The following is a 14317-nucleotide window of genomic DNA, read 5'->3' as shown; positions in this document are numbered from 1 at the left end:
ATGTTGCGTGTTCCAAACCGAGGAAGTAACGTAACAGTCCCCGCCCCTAGCACGGAGGGCGGGGCGTCATCTCCAGCACGTGCTGCATCTACCCGCGCAAGCCCAAAAGGGTGTGCGCAGGCGCTGCTCGCTAGGGGGAGGAAGGAGGCGGGGTGGGGAGGTTGCTGGGTTTAGAGCCGGGCGGAGACCGCTGAGACTCATTCCTCAGGAACAAGGGTCGGGTGTCAAGGAGACCTTTTCACACCAGCTCCCCGTCCCCCGCCTACGGTGGGTGGGATCGCGCGGCAGAGACAAAAGGATATCAGTAGGGACGGACATAGCTGCGAAGGGAAGTAGGGTGTCAGTTTGGGGTGGTGGGCTTCTGGGGGTGGGGGGCGGGCTGAGAAGGGCTATATTTAAACTCCCGGAGCCGTTAAGTTGGTTCGTACTTCGATGCGCGCGCAACCAGGGTGGTGGCGGAGTGCGCCTGCGTGATTCCAGGGAGCGAGGAACGCGCCCCAGCCGTGCGCGCTCGCGCCGGAGCGGTAGTGGTAGAGGAGAAAGGGGTCGGCGCACGCGCGGTTGAGTCCTCGAGTTGTTCGGGTCTCGCGGGCATCTTGTTTTGGTCTCGCGGGCGAGTGGGGCGAGCTTTCCGGGGAGGCGCTTGGGCGCGAGACCAGGGGAGACGAGCAGCACCGCGCGCGCACTCGGGGAAGGAGGAGGGGAAGGGAGCGTGGTCTAGGAAGGGGGGTTAAGCCCCCGGCCCCCCCCCACCCCGGTTGCCCTCGACTGGAACGGAATAAGGGGAGGAAATGATCGAGATGGCGGCGGAGAAGGAGCCGTTTCTGGTGCCGGCCCCACCGCCGCCGCTCAAAGATGAGTCGGGCGGAGGGGGCGGCCCCACGGTGCAATCGCACCGAGAGGCCGCCTCCGGGGAGCTCCGCGGCGGGACGCAGCGTGCGCCGGGCCCGCGCGCTCACTCGGCGGGATCCCCGGCCTCTGGGGCAGGCAAGGAGAGCCCCGGGGCTGCATCCACCCCTCGAGGCGGTCAGTCACAGCAGCAGCAACGAGGGGGCGGCCCCCCGGCGCAGTCACACGGGGAGGCCTGCTTGTCGGATCCGCACGGGCGAGCCGCTCCCCCGGACGTGGGGGAGGAGCGACGGGGAGGAGGCGGAACAGAACTGGGCCCCCCTGCTCCTCCTCGACCCCGGAATGGCTATCAGCCCCACCGGCCCCCTGGGGGAGGTGGGGGCAAGAGGAGAAATAGCTGTCATGTAGGGGGAGGTGGTGGAGGCTTCAAACATCCGGCCTTCAAGAGACGCAGGCGGGTTAATTCGGACTGTGACTCTGTCTTACCCTCCAACTTCCTCCTGGGGGGCAATATCTTTGATCCCCTGAACCTGAATAGTCTCCTGGATGAGGAAGTGAGCCGTGCACTCAATGCGGAGACCCCTAAGTCATCTCCGCTTCCGGCCAAGGGGCGAGATCCAGTGGAGATCCTCATCCCCAAAGATATTACAGACCCTCTCAGTCTCAATACTTGCACTGATGAGGCCCAAGTTGTCCTTGCTTCGCCACTCAAGACTGGTCGGAAGCGGCATAGACACCGGGGACAGCACCACCACCAGCAGCAGCAGGCAGCGGGAGGGAATGATAGCCACTCCGCGCTGCCCACAGCACCCCCCACTTCCTCACTCCACGGGGAGGGCACCACGCAGCAGCATGGGGGCCAGAACCGGGATGCCCCCCAACCCTATGAACTCAACACAGCCATCAACTGCAGGGATGAGGTCGTGTCTCCCCTTCCATCTGCCCTCCAGGGTCCCTCAGGCTCCCTTTCAGCCCCTCCAGCTGCCTCAGTTACCTCTGCGCCCCCGTCTTCCTCCTCACGACATCGCAAACGACGCAGGACTTCCAGCAAGTCAGAGGCAGGGGCTAGGGGTGGAGGCCAGGGTTCCAAGGAAAAGGGCCGAGGGAGTGGGGGGGGCCGCCACCACCCCCAGCCACTCCCTGCTGCAACCTTCAAAAGGCAACAGTGCAAGTTCCAGTATGGGAATTATTGCAAGTACTATGGGTACCGCAATCCTTCCTGTGAGGATGGGCGCCTTCGGGTATTGAAGCCTGAGTGGTTTCGGGGTCGGGACGTCCTCGATCTGGGCTGCAATGTGGGCCACCTAACCCTGAGCATTGCCTGTAAGTGGGGCCCATCCCGCATGGTGGGCCTGGATATCGATGCGCAGCTCATCCACTCAGCCCGCCAGAACATCCGACACTACCTGTCTGAAGAGCTGCGTCTGCCACCCCAGACTTCTGAGGGGGGCCCAGGAGCAGAGAGTGAGGAAGGGACCGCAGCCGTCCGAAAAAGGAGCTACTTCCCAGCCTCACTGACAGCCAGCCGTGGTCCCATCGCTGCACCCCAAGTGCCCTTGGATGGAGCCGACACAGCGGTCTTCCCCAACAACGTTGTCTTCGTCACGGTAAGAGGGCCCTCAGGCTCCTGGGACAGGGGTCAGGCATGAAGATGAGAGTGAATGAGAACATGGCAGGGGGCGGTTATAACCCAGAGGGTTCCTGTGCATGACCCCTCCCTGGAGAAGCCAGGTCCTCAAGAGAATGGTCTGAATCTGCAATCGATTCCATTTTGGTGTATCTGTCCTCCTATAACTTGGAAAGGCTGGGGCTGTACCTGGCGTCCTTGCTCGTGATCAGAAGCCCCAGGATAAGGGCAGGTTCCTTTTGCTCTGCTCCTGGGCAGTATCTAGACCCATCCAACTTCCTTTGGGGCCTGCTGCTCATACTCACTGGGGGATGTGGTCCAGATGAAAACTTGTCCTCCAGCCTTCTGTAGGTGCCTGAAGGGATGGGTGTCAGACACTGAATGTCTTGGGATAGGGAGGAGGATTAGGGTAGTGGCTGGCTAATTATGTTCTGTCCTTTGATAGGGACCTCATTTGTGTTACACACAGAGTTGATTGTCAGTGGCCAGGAACCCAAGTGACTTGGCCTTAGATCATTACCACACTGACTCTAGATGGTGGGATGGGGAAGCGTGTAGGAGAGTACCGAGTCTTAAGTATCTGTCCCCTGACTGCACATGGGCCCCCATGTGGGCTTTAGTTAGTCCACCTACAGGAATAGTTGGCAGTGTGTTCAGTCACACCCATAAGAATGGACTTTGCAGAGGGGTGGTAATGAGCTAATCATCTAGGTTTCCTGAGGGATGGAGGTCTTCATTTCTCTGGAAAAAAGGAATAGGCCTGAAACTTTGACAGTCCCACCTAGGGAAGGAACCCACAGGTCTCCCTTTCAACCTGAGTTGGGGCCCTTTGCAGAACATTGAATCTCTCAGCTTAAATGCCTGTGGGGTGGGAATAAGTACTGAACAGGATCCTCGGAGAAGCCAGCGTTCTTTCTCTGTAATTTGACCTTAGCTTTGACTACCTTGTGGATAATTTGCTCAAATTTAAAATCACTCAGGCTCCCTCTATGTTTGGCTTACCACCAATACAGAGCAAGAAAATGAGACAAAGAGGGTGCCACTTGGGAGTTGTTTGAGGAGTGTCAGAGAAGACTGGCCAGGACTAAAGTGAGGCTGCACAGTGGGTTGTGAAGGGGCGGTGGTTCTTTTTCACCTCTGTTGTTCTCACCCCAAATTCTCGCCCTCAGGGTAACTATGTGCTTGATCGAGACGAACTGGTGGAGGCCCAGAAACCCGAGTATGATGTGGTGCTCTGCCTCAGCCTCACCAAGTGGGTACATCTCAACTGGGGAGACGAGGGGCTGAAGCGCATGTTTCGCAGGATTTATCGGCACCTGCGTCCTGGGGGCATCCTAGTCCTGGAGCCCCAGCCTTGGTCTTCCTACGGCCGGAGAAAGACTCTCACAGTGAGTGGGGGCTTCTGTGGAAACTGGGGCCGTCCTTCCTTTAGTTGAGGCAAGGAAGCAGAGAAGACTTTCTGAAGAAGGTGAAAAGGCCCCCCCTGGTGGGCCTTATCCTTCACCAGCCGAGAAGGCAAGCTGAAGTGGTCCCTTACCTTTCTCCCTAGGAAAGAATCTACAAAAACTACTTTCGAATTCAGCTGAAGCCAGAGCAGTTCAGTTCCTACCTGACATCCCCAGAGGTGGGCTTCTCCAGCTATGAGCTCGTGGCCACACCCAACAACACCTCCAGAGGTAAGGCTGGCTTCTTTTGTCAGGGGAAGGGAAGCCAGTGCCGGTGCAGGGTGCAGACCGGTGGTGGGGTCTGTAGGCCCTGCCAGCCCCTCCTGAGTGCACACTCTTCTCTCAGGCTTCCAGCGTCCTGTGTACCTGTTCCACAAGGCCCAGTCCCCCAGCCACTAAGTGGCCCCCTGAACAGAAAGTGTGAAGAAGCTGCCTGCTGCTCCAAAGGACCTAGGGGGAGAGGAAAGTATCTCAAGGTCTTTCCTTTCTGGCTCCAAAAATAGTTTCCTCTCCTGGATCTGCAGAGAAAGCTTTTCCTGTGTTGCTGCCCCAGCCTCTTCCCTACACCTCTGGCACCTAAGCAGCAAGCCCAGCTGTGCTGGAACCACCATCTTCCTCTCCCCCAGCCCACTGGGCTGGATGGCATGGACTGTTTGCTGACCTCTGTTCTCCTAGGGCATGGGAGGTGGGGGGTATCAAGTTCTCTGGCCTCTTCCTCCTGTTCTACCAAGGAGACTCATTTCTCCTTAGCCCTTGTCCTCAGCTGTGTTTCAACGGACCACGGATAGATGGGCTGAGGATTAAGAGGGGGACAGCGGTGGGGAGGCATGCAGGTACTGTGAAAATCCTTCCCTCTGCTGTCCCCCACAGGGAGAGGTGGTTGGGTTCAGAATGTGAGAACAGCACAATAAACTTGATGTTTAGGGCAGTGGCCCCCACACCTGTGTTTGGCACATTGTAGTTTGAGGGGGCATAGATGGTGGCTCCTGGTAGAACATGTGCTTCCTCTCTGCCCCAACGATAGTCTTAAGGAAGAGAACAGGCTTTTTTCCAGCGGTTGGGAAGACTGTTGAATGCCAGTGAGCCCCTCTCTGCATGTGTGCTGTGCTGTGTCCCACTCTCTGCTACCCCACAGACTAGCCCACCAGGCTCCTCTGTCCTTGAGATTTTTCAGGCAAGACGACTGGAGTGGGTTGCCATATACACACAAGTATAGAGAGAACCCTAAGCCAGGAAAAGGGAGTATAATGTGCATTTTGAAGAATCCATCTACCTTCCCCCAAAAAACCCACTGACAAAATTTGTTTTGTGGAAGCTTTGGGCACAGGCTGACTTTGGAAGTTAACCATGGAGTTGAAGTAGAACCAGAAGGACAGCACTTTTAGGACCAGAGTCGGACACGACTTAGCAAGAACCTGCCTGCTCTGCTTCTCATCACTACCAAGTTTCTTTAAAGGGGGGCCAAAACGTTGACTTTCTGGCCGCTTCCAACCTGAGTCTTGACCCCATGTTAAGGCTCCCAAAAAGAGTCCCATTTATTAGCAAAACCACTTTATTCTGATAAATAGTTTCGACACCAAAAAATACGAACTAGCAATACAGGGAGCCCCCAGGTCTACGCTTCCCATCGCCTCAGTGTCCGATGCATAAGGAAGGTATCCTCTGAAGGGCGGGGCCGGAGTTGAAGCCGGAGTGGGGGCAGACCTTCCAGGGTCAGGTGTGGAGATTCATAAAATAATGTTTCCGGATCACACAATATCGTCATGTCTGGCCTTGGCCCAGGTGGCTCCTGTTGGAGCACAAACAAGATTGCACTCAGGAAGGGGAACTCAATCCCTGGCATTTGGGGGCGGGGAGGGGGGTGAGCGGTAGGGGAGACAGCCCAGGTACCTCACCTTTGGAGGTGGGGCTCGGGCCTGCGGCGGCAGGAGCGCCAGTTTCTCCCTCAGCGCGGCGTTCAGAACCTGTTCCTCCGGCACCTGCAGACTCACCAGGTCTCGGAAGAGCCGCTTGGAGCGCGGCACGTTCAGCCCTGAGACCGCAGGAAGGGCGGAGGTGAGCGGCGCCGCGCATTCCCGCTCCCGCGCCCGGCCGGCCGCCTGCCCCCCTCACCCTCGGTCACGCTCTCCTCCAGGCCGCAGCGGGTTTGGAACGACTTTCTCAGCTGTTCTTCCACGGCCTTCGCGGCATTGAACTGGCCCCCGGCTGCGGCCCTCGCGGCCTGCAGCTCGAGGCTCAGGGCCAGGCTACTCTGCTGCACCGGCGCCCCCAAGTCCTGCGGTGCCTCGGGCTTCTCGCTCGATGAGGCGGCGGCCGGCGGCCGCTCGGACCGGACCGGGGAAGGCGGCGCCAGGCGGAAGCGGACCTTGGAGCAGAGAACGGGGCAGTGAAGGGGTGAGCCGGGGGTCGTCAGCGAGCTGGCGACCAAGCTTTCCCCGAGCTCACCTGCCGCCCCTTGCGGGCCCCGCCCCGCCGGTCCGCCCGCCCCTTCCGCCGTCCAGGGCTGCAGTTGGTCCGTCCGCGTCCGGGACTCTCGGACCGCGGGCTCAGGCTCAGGCTCAGGTCCAGGCCGGGCTCTGGCACCGGGGCTCCGGGCTCGGGAGCGCGAGGTTCTGGGGGTGGCCCTGGGACCGCCACGGCCTCTCCCCCTTCCACCGACTCCAGCTGTGACTCGTCACAGACCATCATCTTGCGGCGTCTGTAGCGGTGCGGGGTCGCTGGGGGCCAAGGGTCACGTAACCGCCACTTCTCCCCCGCCCTCTCAGACGGCGCTACCGGAAACCGTCAGCCCCTACCCAAGGGGGCGGGGAGACCAGCTCCTGACCCGCCCTATTGGTGCGCCTAAGCGTCATTTCCGTTGCCTCCTCGCTCGCCTCCCGATGGGTTTCCGCCTGCACCGCCTCGCCCCGCCCCCAGGCCGGCGCTTTAGAGTGCAAACCCGCCGAAGCCCTACGGGTCTTCATTAGGGCCATTTCCATTTCGAAACGAGCTACAGCCTCCCCGCCCTGTCCAGTCGTCACCCGGCTTCTGCTGGAATCCAGACTGTATCAGTCCTCCCTACCAGGGCACTAAGTGGGACACCTTTAATTAACGGTCCAGCGCCGTTGCACTCGACCTCCCTACTCCGTGCCTCCAGGGCCTCTCCGGGTGTTCCATCGCTTCCCTACTCTGACCAGACTCGGTGTGAATGAGGGCGTGGCTCGCTGACTCCAGCCAGGGTCCTTCCTAGGTGGTGGCTTGGGTGAATGGCCCTTTGTGAATTTTTCCTCTTCGAAGGGCCACTAAAATATTCATCTATAAATTGAAAGAGACACGTGTACCCCAATGTTCATTGCAGCACTGTTTACAATAGCTAGGACATGGAAGCAACCTAGATGTCCATTGGCAGACAAATGGATAAGAAAGCTGTGGTACATATACACAATGGAATATTACTCAGCTATTAAAAAGAATGCATTTGAATCAGTTCTAATGAGGTGGATAAAATGAACCTATTATACAGAGTGAAGTAAGTATGAAAGAAAAACACCAATACAGTATATTAACGCACATATATGGAATTTAGAAAGATGGTAACAATGACCTATCTGCGAGACAGCGAAAGAGACAGATATAAAGAACAGACTTTTGGACTCTGTGGGAGAAGGCAAGCGCGGGATGATTTGAGAGAATAACATTGAAACATGTATATTACCATATGTGAAATAGATTGTCAGGCCAGGTTCAATGCATGAGACAGGGTGCTCAGGGCTGGTGCACTGAGATGACCCTGAGGGATGGGATGGGAAGGGAGGTGGGAGGGGGTTTCAGGATGGGGAACACATGTACACCCATGATTCCTGTCCAATGTATGGAAAAAACCACTACAATATTGTAAAGTAATTAGCCTCCAATTAAAGTAAATAATTTAAAAAATCATCTATATAAAAAGTAAAGATCTATGTTAAGTACTGTTTAAAAAAAAAAAGGCTCGGGAGATTTATCCTGGACCCCTGGACTGCAGGGCAGGAGACATGAGCTCTCACCTCCTTCCCTCATGTTCCTTGAGGTAGACCCTCTCAGTTCTCTGAGCCTGTTTCTTCTTGGGTAAAAGTAATTTGTGTTCATGACTTTTGAGGCTCTCCCAAAATGGGTTAACAATCAACAGAAATGTTTGTGTACCATTTTAATTTGTTTTCCTATTCATTATCTTCCCAAGAAATGCTGTGGAAGATCAGACAGAATGGATAGTTACCCATATTTTACAAAAGTTTTCAAGGATCTCAATGGGGAAACTAGAAGATTTCCAGCTAAAGTCAGGAATAAGAAAGTAGGCCCATTCCCTCTACTGCAGATCTTCCTCCACTTATGAGGGGGTTATGTTGAGATAAATATAAGTCGAAAATACATATATTACACCTAAGCTACTGACCATCATAGCTTAACCTGCTGCCGCTGGTAAGTCGCTTCAGTCATGTCCGACTCTGTGCAACCCCATGGACATCAGCCTACCAGGCTCCTCCGTCCATGGGGTTTTTCAGGCAAGAGTACTGGAGTGGGTTGCCATTGCCTTCTCCGATAGCTTAGCCTAGCCTACCTTCAATGTGCTCAGAGCACTGACAATAAATTTCTTTTGTTGCATGTCACCAAGTTGGTGGCAATTTGTTACTGCAGCCCCGGAAAACTAATACAGCTGAAGAAAAGGTCTGGGCTGCACCTCAGGCTCAGACCACCGTCCCCCAGGATCTCATCCACACCTTCTTAGAGCATCCCAGTTCCTAGGGGGCTAGGATTGGAGGCTCTATGGTGGGAAAGATTTGGCCATGAAGGACCATCCTTCCTTTGAGGGCTTCTCCAGGCCCCAGAGCATTGCCAAGGGAAACCAGGTCCAAGGCAGGAGGAGAAAGCCTGGGTGGCGGGAGACAGGAGGAGTGTTGGAGGCACTGGGGAGGGAAGCCTGGTACTGGGATCACAGAGGAATAAATGTGGGTCCCTCTGTGGGGAGAAGGAAGCAGGAGCCATACAGTACAGATGGAGAGGTGGCCATGGGGAGGAATGCTGTGTAGAGGTTGACAGGGAAGGTTATGTCTAGCCATGCCCATCCAGAGGCCCCCAAGATCTTAAGGTTTTGAGTATGACCACCTAGCTGGTCACCGATCATACTCAACGAGTGTCAGGTTGTCATGCAACCCAGAAGGGTACTCAAGAAACTGAGGCCTTAGCACTTAGGTTTCCTAAAACCTAAGCTGCTAGAGAGCCCTAGGAATCAGGACCCAGCCCCCTCCCCACAAGTTATTCCCCCCCACACACATAATGCCAGTCCTTCAACCTGAGAAAACCCCTCAACACCCAGTACATTTCCTACTGGCATCCCAGACTGAAGAAACACTGTTTACTTTGGCAACAAAGGGTTGAGGCTGGGTTGGTTCTTGGCTGAAGGCATAGAGGGGGCTGCAGGAATGGACTGTGTAGTCCAGCAGGAAGTGAACTTGGTGAAGAAAGAGGCCTTTGATGCCAGTGACCAGTATGCTATGACCACAGCACTCAGACCAGTTCCACAGTCCCAGGTCCAAAGTCTGTTCCTGGGGGCACAGAGAGAGGAGTAGGGAGGGCTCACATCCCACAAAGGACTGGGCCTGGGGTCAGAGGTCAGAGAATCCCACCACCCCCCAGCCCAGCAACACCCCCTTTCTCCTCTTTGGGCTTCAGTCTCCTCATCCGTAAAATGGGGGGTGGGGAGGTGGATGGTGAAGGCTATACTAGTTTATCTCTGAGCAGCTTGTTTTCAGACAATATCCCCCAATATCATACACACACACCTTATTTCAGTCCTTTGCCACCACCCTGGGGCTAGTCCCCTCTCCTTGGCATCTTTTTTTTTTTTTTTTTTTTGATGTCTGATCTTACTTATTTGTTACTCTTAGAACATCTCATTTTTGACTGGACTCAGAAGTAGAAGCTCTCAGAGAGGACAGCCTCCATCTCTTGGCAATCTGTTCCTGCTGTTTTTCTTTGGCCTCCTTCATTCTCCTGGCCAAAAGTTTAGCATATTCTGCAGCCTCTTCTTTGTTTTTCTTAGTACACTGTGTCTTCAGAGCAATATGCCAGTGTTTGTGTTGCAGAACTCGTGGAGTCACGAGACGCTGACTCTTGGGTGCTTTAGACCTAGGTTTCTTACCTTCTTTATTTAGGGGCTTTCCCACAACATACTGGTGGACATCATCTTCTTTAGAGAGACTGAAAAGTTTGCGGATTGTGCTAGCTCTTTTGGGACCCAGGTGACGAGGCACTGTAGTATCAGTGAGTCCAGGAATATCCTTCTCCCCTTTTTTCACGATGACCAAGTTGAGAACACTCAGATTGGCATCCACAATGCAACCCCGTACAGATCTGCGTTTTCTCTCTCCAGTCCTCCTTGGTCTGTAACAGGAATGCCCCTTACTCAGTAGCAGGCGAACTCGGCCATGGGTCATGACACGCTGCTTCATGGGGAAACCCTGCTTATCGTTCCCGCCACTGATTCGGACCACATAACCCTTCCATTCTTCACCCAGAGCGTCAGCAGCAACTTCTGTGGCCATATGCTTCTCGTAGAAGGTACGAAGTTTTCATTCATCGTCCACTTCCATGAGCTTCTGGCAGCCAGTGGCCAGGAAAGAGATGTTCAGCTTCATTCTGAAGTGGCTGACAGCCTCCGAGGCGCCACGAAAAAGAGCTCCTTGGCATCTCTTGCAGCCAGCCCCTTCCTCTCTCCTACCCAGGATTCCCACCTCTCCCCAGGACTCCAGCATCTGCCCTCTTCTGCCAAGGTGGCCTCCCTATCCAGCCCCCTCCAGCCTCACTCCCAGCAGCAGCAGCAGCTCAGGATAACCGGGTAGAGAGCGCATGCCCACAACAGCCAGGTCTACCAGACACAATAGGAAGCAGCAGGTGTCCTGGTACAGCTCAGAAATGGCAGATCTAGGGGACGCTGGATGTTGAAGATTAGCTGCTCCTCGGCAGGAGAGAAAGCCCTAGAAGCACAAATTGGGTGCAATGAGAGCTTAAGCAGTGGAAGAGGTCAGATCCTCTGCCAGCAACAAGTTGTATGCCAGGGAGTGGAAGAAACGTTGGGGAGCTGGCTGCAGGGACAGCAGGCCAGCCCCAAGGCCTACTTTGTGCAAATGAGAACACTGCCCCTTCCTCAAAGCTCTTTACTGCCCTAATGGTTCTATATAGTGGTGGGCAGAATTGTGCAGCAGACAACCTGCACAGTGGCAAGGGGTGGCCGTGAGGGATGGAGGAGGAAGCTCAGAGAGACAAAAATGGACCCCTGGGTCCAGTCAGAGAGGTGGTGAAAGCAGTGGTCCGTGACAAAGGCACCCGCCTGGCAGACCTGCTTCCCCTCCAGTGTCACTAACTGGAAACTTGAAGGAGCTGCTGAAGCCCTTGAAGCCACCACTTACTGATTTGGAAAATGGGGAGGATGCTCTTAGGGCGAGTTGACGTTCCCTTAGGATTAAATAAAGCGACGCAAAGCTCGCTCGACAAGTGCCTCAATGGTGGTGAACCTGGCAAGAGCAGCGGGACTCTGGAGAGCTGACAGAGAGGCCGACTGAACAGGGCCCACGGACATGGTTTCACTAGCTTGTTGAGCTGTTTTACCTAGAAATTAAGTGTCCTGTAGAAGCTGTGTCGCCAGTGGCCCATGTCACCATGGGTGAGCCGGAGTATTTAAGGGTAGGGGGTAGGGGCTCCTCCATAATCCTCCATCGGCTAATGCCGTCGGGGCTGGGGGTTGGGGTTGGGAGCAGACAGGCCCTCGGTCCAGGCTCAGGGGTTCACGAAGGTAGGCCTTCCTGTTCGTGGACACCGTCACGAAACCCCACCCCCGCCGCCATCCCTGCCAGCAGGCAGCGAACTCTTAATCCAGAGGCCCAGGAAGGCGCGGCCAGAGGGCGATGGCGGCGCCGCAGGGATAACGGCTTCCGTGCACTGCCGCGCCTGCTGGAGCTCAGGACCGCGGGGTGGCCGGTCGTCCAGCGCTCCGGCTCCACCGCCGCCCCTCTGTCGGCCCCGTGCTCCCCCCACCCCCGCAGGGCCCCCACCCTGCGCTCGGTTCCCTCTGGCCAGGCCTCTTCCCACCCACACCCACCGAACGAGGAGGCACGTCCCACCAGACCCGGGGCGGAGGTGGGAGAGACCCCGCCTCCCAGAGGCCACGCCCCTTCGGACAGAGCGTCGCCCTCTCAGGGTGACGTCAGAGTTGGGCAGGTGTCCACGTAGGGCACGACCTTCCCTTATTGGACACTCCTCCTCCCCATTCCACAATGACTTCAGGGTAAAGTCCAGATTCCTCCCTTCTCCAGCTAGAAATCCCCCTTCTCTACCCGTGGGGAGCCCTCAGCTCCGCAGGCTGGAGGCGGCTATGACCCGAAACGCTTTCCGAGATCCCCCCAGGGCAGCCTCTGGTGCCAGGTCCCCCATCAAACTCATCTCAGGTTAAAATATAGATTCCCAGGTCCCACCTTAACCCTTGGCTTTGAGGCCAGGAATCTGAACTTTTAACAAGCTTCCAGGTGGTTCTGATGTCTCCTAGGCTTCAGAGTCTGATTGTTGACATTCCCATTCAAATGGCAGGAGTTTTCAAACTTCAGCAGGCTTGTTAAAACAGGTTGCTGGGCCCCACCCTCAGGGTTTCTGATTTCCAGAGGTCTGGAGTGTGGGGTCTGAGAGTTTGCATTTCTACCTTTCCCTGGGGATGCTGAGGTTGCTGGTCTAGGACCACACTCGGAGTACCACTTCTTTAATGATACATTCTGGAGAAGAGTTTCCACCTGTTGTTGATTCACGGGGTACCAAGCCCTTGTGCAAGGCACTTCACATTCATGCTGCTGTGTGAAATAAACATTTACCATATTCTCAGGATAAGGAAAGTGAGACTCAGACAAGTTAACTCACTTGCTCAAGGTCACATAGACAGGAAGGGCAGGTCTTTCTGAATCCAAAGGCTCAACTGGCCCGGCACCCTGTGCACTGCTAGTTATCCCTTCCCAGGGGCTTGTTCTGTCTCTAGACGTCAACCAGGCACTCTCTGAAGCCTGAGAGGTGCAGGATGGGGCTTTGTAGCTCCCCCTCCCACACTGGCTTGAGTTCAGGGGACTGGCTTTTCTGGGAACCAGTAATCTGCTGGGTACCAGCTTTTCTGCCCAGAGTTGATAAAGAGAGGCTAGAGAAGCCCATTCCTCATGTGGTCCTGCCTTCAGACGGTAAAGAATCCGCCTGCAATGCGGGAGACATGGGTTTGATCCCTGGGTTGGGAAGATCCCCTGGAGAAGGGAATGGCAACCCACTCCAGTATTCTTGCCTGAGAAATTCATGGACAGAGGAGCCTGGCAGGCTACAGTCCACGGGGTCGAAAAGAGTCAGACATGACTGAGCAACTTTCACTTTGACCTGACACCTCCTTTCTTCACTGTTCCTCAAGTTGGAGTGGAGGTTCCCCTGACTCTCTGATTGGCTCCAGGGTCCCCTGGATAACCCCCGGGGACTAGGAGAAGGAAGGACATTTGGGTGCTGCAGGAAGAGCAGGAAGGAGGCAGGGCCACTGGGTCTGCAGAGGAGAAATGAGAGGTGGTACCACACAGGTGCCCGGGCACCTGGTCAGTGCTGCCTGAAGATTTTGCCCAGGCAGGCCCCTGAGGAAGCCTGTCCTTGGGGGCAAGGACACACAGGTCAAGTCACAGCTGCTGACGGGGTAGAGAGGTGAGCAGCACATCTCAGTGGGGGCCTCAGGTGAAGGGCCGTGTGGTGAGGAAAAGAACGAATCTAGGTGCGCTGTTAGGGATGAGGAGTCCCTTCCGGGCTTCCTACTCCCGTCTACATCAGACCTGGGTTTCTCCCTTGTCACTCCCTAACCCCCACGTCTATGGAGTGGGCCAGAGATTGGGGGTCAGCAGCTCCCTCAGGACACTGCTCATTCTCCTCTGTCTCTTCCTCGCAGCCCGCAGCTTTCTGCTTCTCCTCACTGGCTCCTGGGTCTTAACCATTCCCTTGGGGTGGGGAGCACAGCCTGGAAAGGGAGTATAGTTGGGGAGCCAGAGACAGGACCTGGGAGGGAGGGAGTCTGAACTCTGGGTGGGCAGGCTAGGACGCAGTGGGAATGTCCTTCCCGCCTGAGTCTTCCTTCCCTACCCGAGACACTACTGCCCGGCGCATCAGGTAAGCCCTGGGACATGGCCCTGAACAAAGCCTGGGGATGGGGTGTGGCGGGGATTCAGGGAAGGTACCTCTCTCTGAGGTAGACAGTAAATCTGAAGGAGAAATGAGAGCAAGCTAGTGAAGAATGTGGCGGAACCACTTTCAAAGCAGAACAGTCAGCATTTGCAAGAGGAAATGAACTGAGACTAGCCAAGCACAGCAGAAGTGACCGCAAGGG

The 14317-nt window shown here is 55.7% G+C and overlaps 2 protein-coding genes and 1 pseudogene across 2 annotated transcripts; 1 reads left to right on the top strand and 2 right to left on the bottom strand.

Annotated features, from left to right (window-relative positions):
- Positions 1–275: 275 nt before the first annotated feature.
- On the top strand, positions 276–4861 carry MEPCE (methylphosphate capping enzyme). Its single transcript, XM_061153568.1, has 4 exons — positions 276–2456; positions 3646–3864; positions 4026–4152; positions 4268–4861. Exons 1-4 carry the CDS (start codon positions 792–794, stop codon positions 4318–4320), a joined length of 2064 nt encoding a protein of 687 aa, XP_061009551.1. The 5' UTR covers positions 276–791; the 3' UTR covers positions 4321–4861.
- Positions 4862–5455: 594 nt separating this feature from the next.
- PPP1R35 (protein phosphatase 1 regulatory subunit 35) lies at positions 5456–7629 on the bottom strand. The gene is made up of 4 exons (XM_061153570.1): positions 6367–7629; positions 6034–6286; positions 5817–5953; positions 5456–5710 (listed from the first exon to the last, which is right to left on the bottom strand). The coding sequence occupies exons 1-4, from the start codon at positions 6607–6609 to the stop codon at positions 5537–5539; spliced, it is 807 nt and encodes a 268-aa protein (XP_061009553.1). The 5' UTR covers positions 6610–7629; the 3' UTR covers positions 5456–5536.
- A 2201-nt stretch (positions 7630–9830) lies between these two features.
- LOC133063189 (small ribosomal subunit protein eS6-like) lies at positions 9831–10593 on the bottom strand (annotated as a pseudogene).
- Between the last annotated feature and the right edge of the window lie 3724 nt (positions 10594–14317).

Source organism: Dama dama, chromosome 10, assembly GCF_033118175.1.
Source record: "Dama dama isolate Ldn47 chromosome 10, ASM3311817v1, whole genome shotgun sequence".
Lineage (NCBI taxonomy): Eukaryota > Metazoa > Chordata > Mammalia > Artiodactyla > Cervidae > Dama > Dama dama.
Note: the sequence above shows the minus strand (reverse complement) of the source record. Positions and strands in the feature narration are given on the sequence as shown.

Bases quoted from the DNA above. Each gene is read 5' to 3' on its own strand.
- PPP1R35 (XM_061153570.1), bottom strand. From the start codon at position 6,609: ATGATGGTCTGTGACGAGTCACAGCTGGAGTCGGTGGAAGGGGGAGAG. The intron at 6,287-6,366 runs GTGAGCTCGGGG...CTCTGCTCCAAG, and splicing joins GGGCCCGCAAGGGGCGGCAG to GTCCGCTTCCGCCTGGCGCC. The intron at 5,711-5,816 runs GTGAGGTACCTG...GTGCTCCAACAG, and splicing joins CCCGAGCCCCACCTCCAAAG to GAGCCACCTGGGCCAAGGCC.
- MEPCE (XM_061153568.1), top strand. From the start codon at position 792: ATGATCGAGATGGCGGCGGAGAAGGAGCCGTTTCTGGTGCCGGCCCCA. The intron at 2,457-3,645 runs GTAAGAGGGCCC...TCTCGCCCTCAG, and splicing joins ACAACGTTGTCTTCGTCACG to GGTAACTATGTGCTTGATCG. The intron at 4,153-4,267 runs GTAAGGCTGGCT...CTCTTCTCTCAG, and splicing joins ACCCAACAACACCTCCAGAG to GCTTCCAGCGTCCTGTGTAC.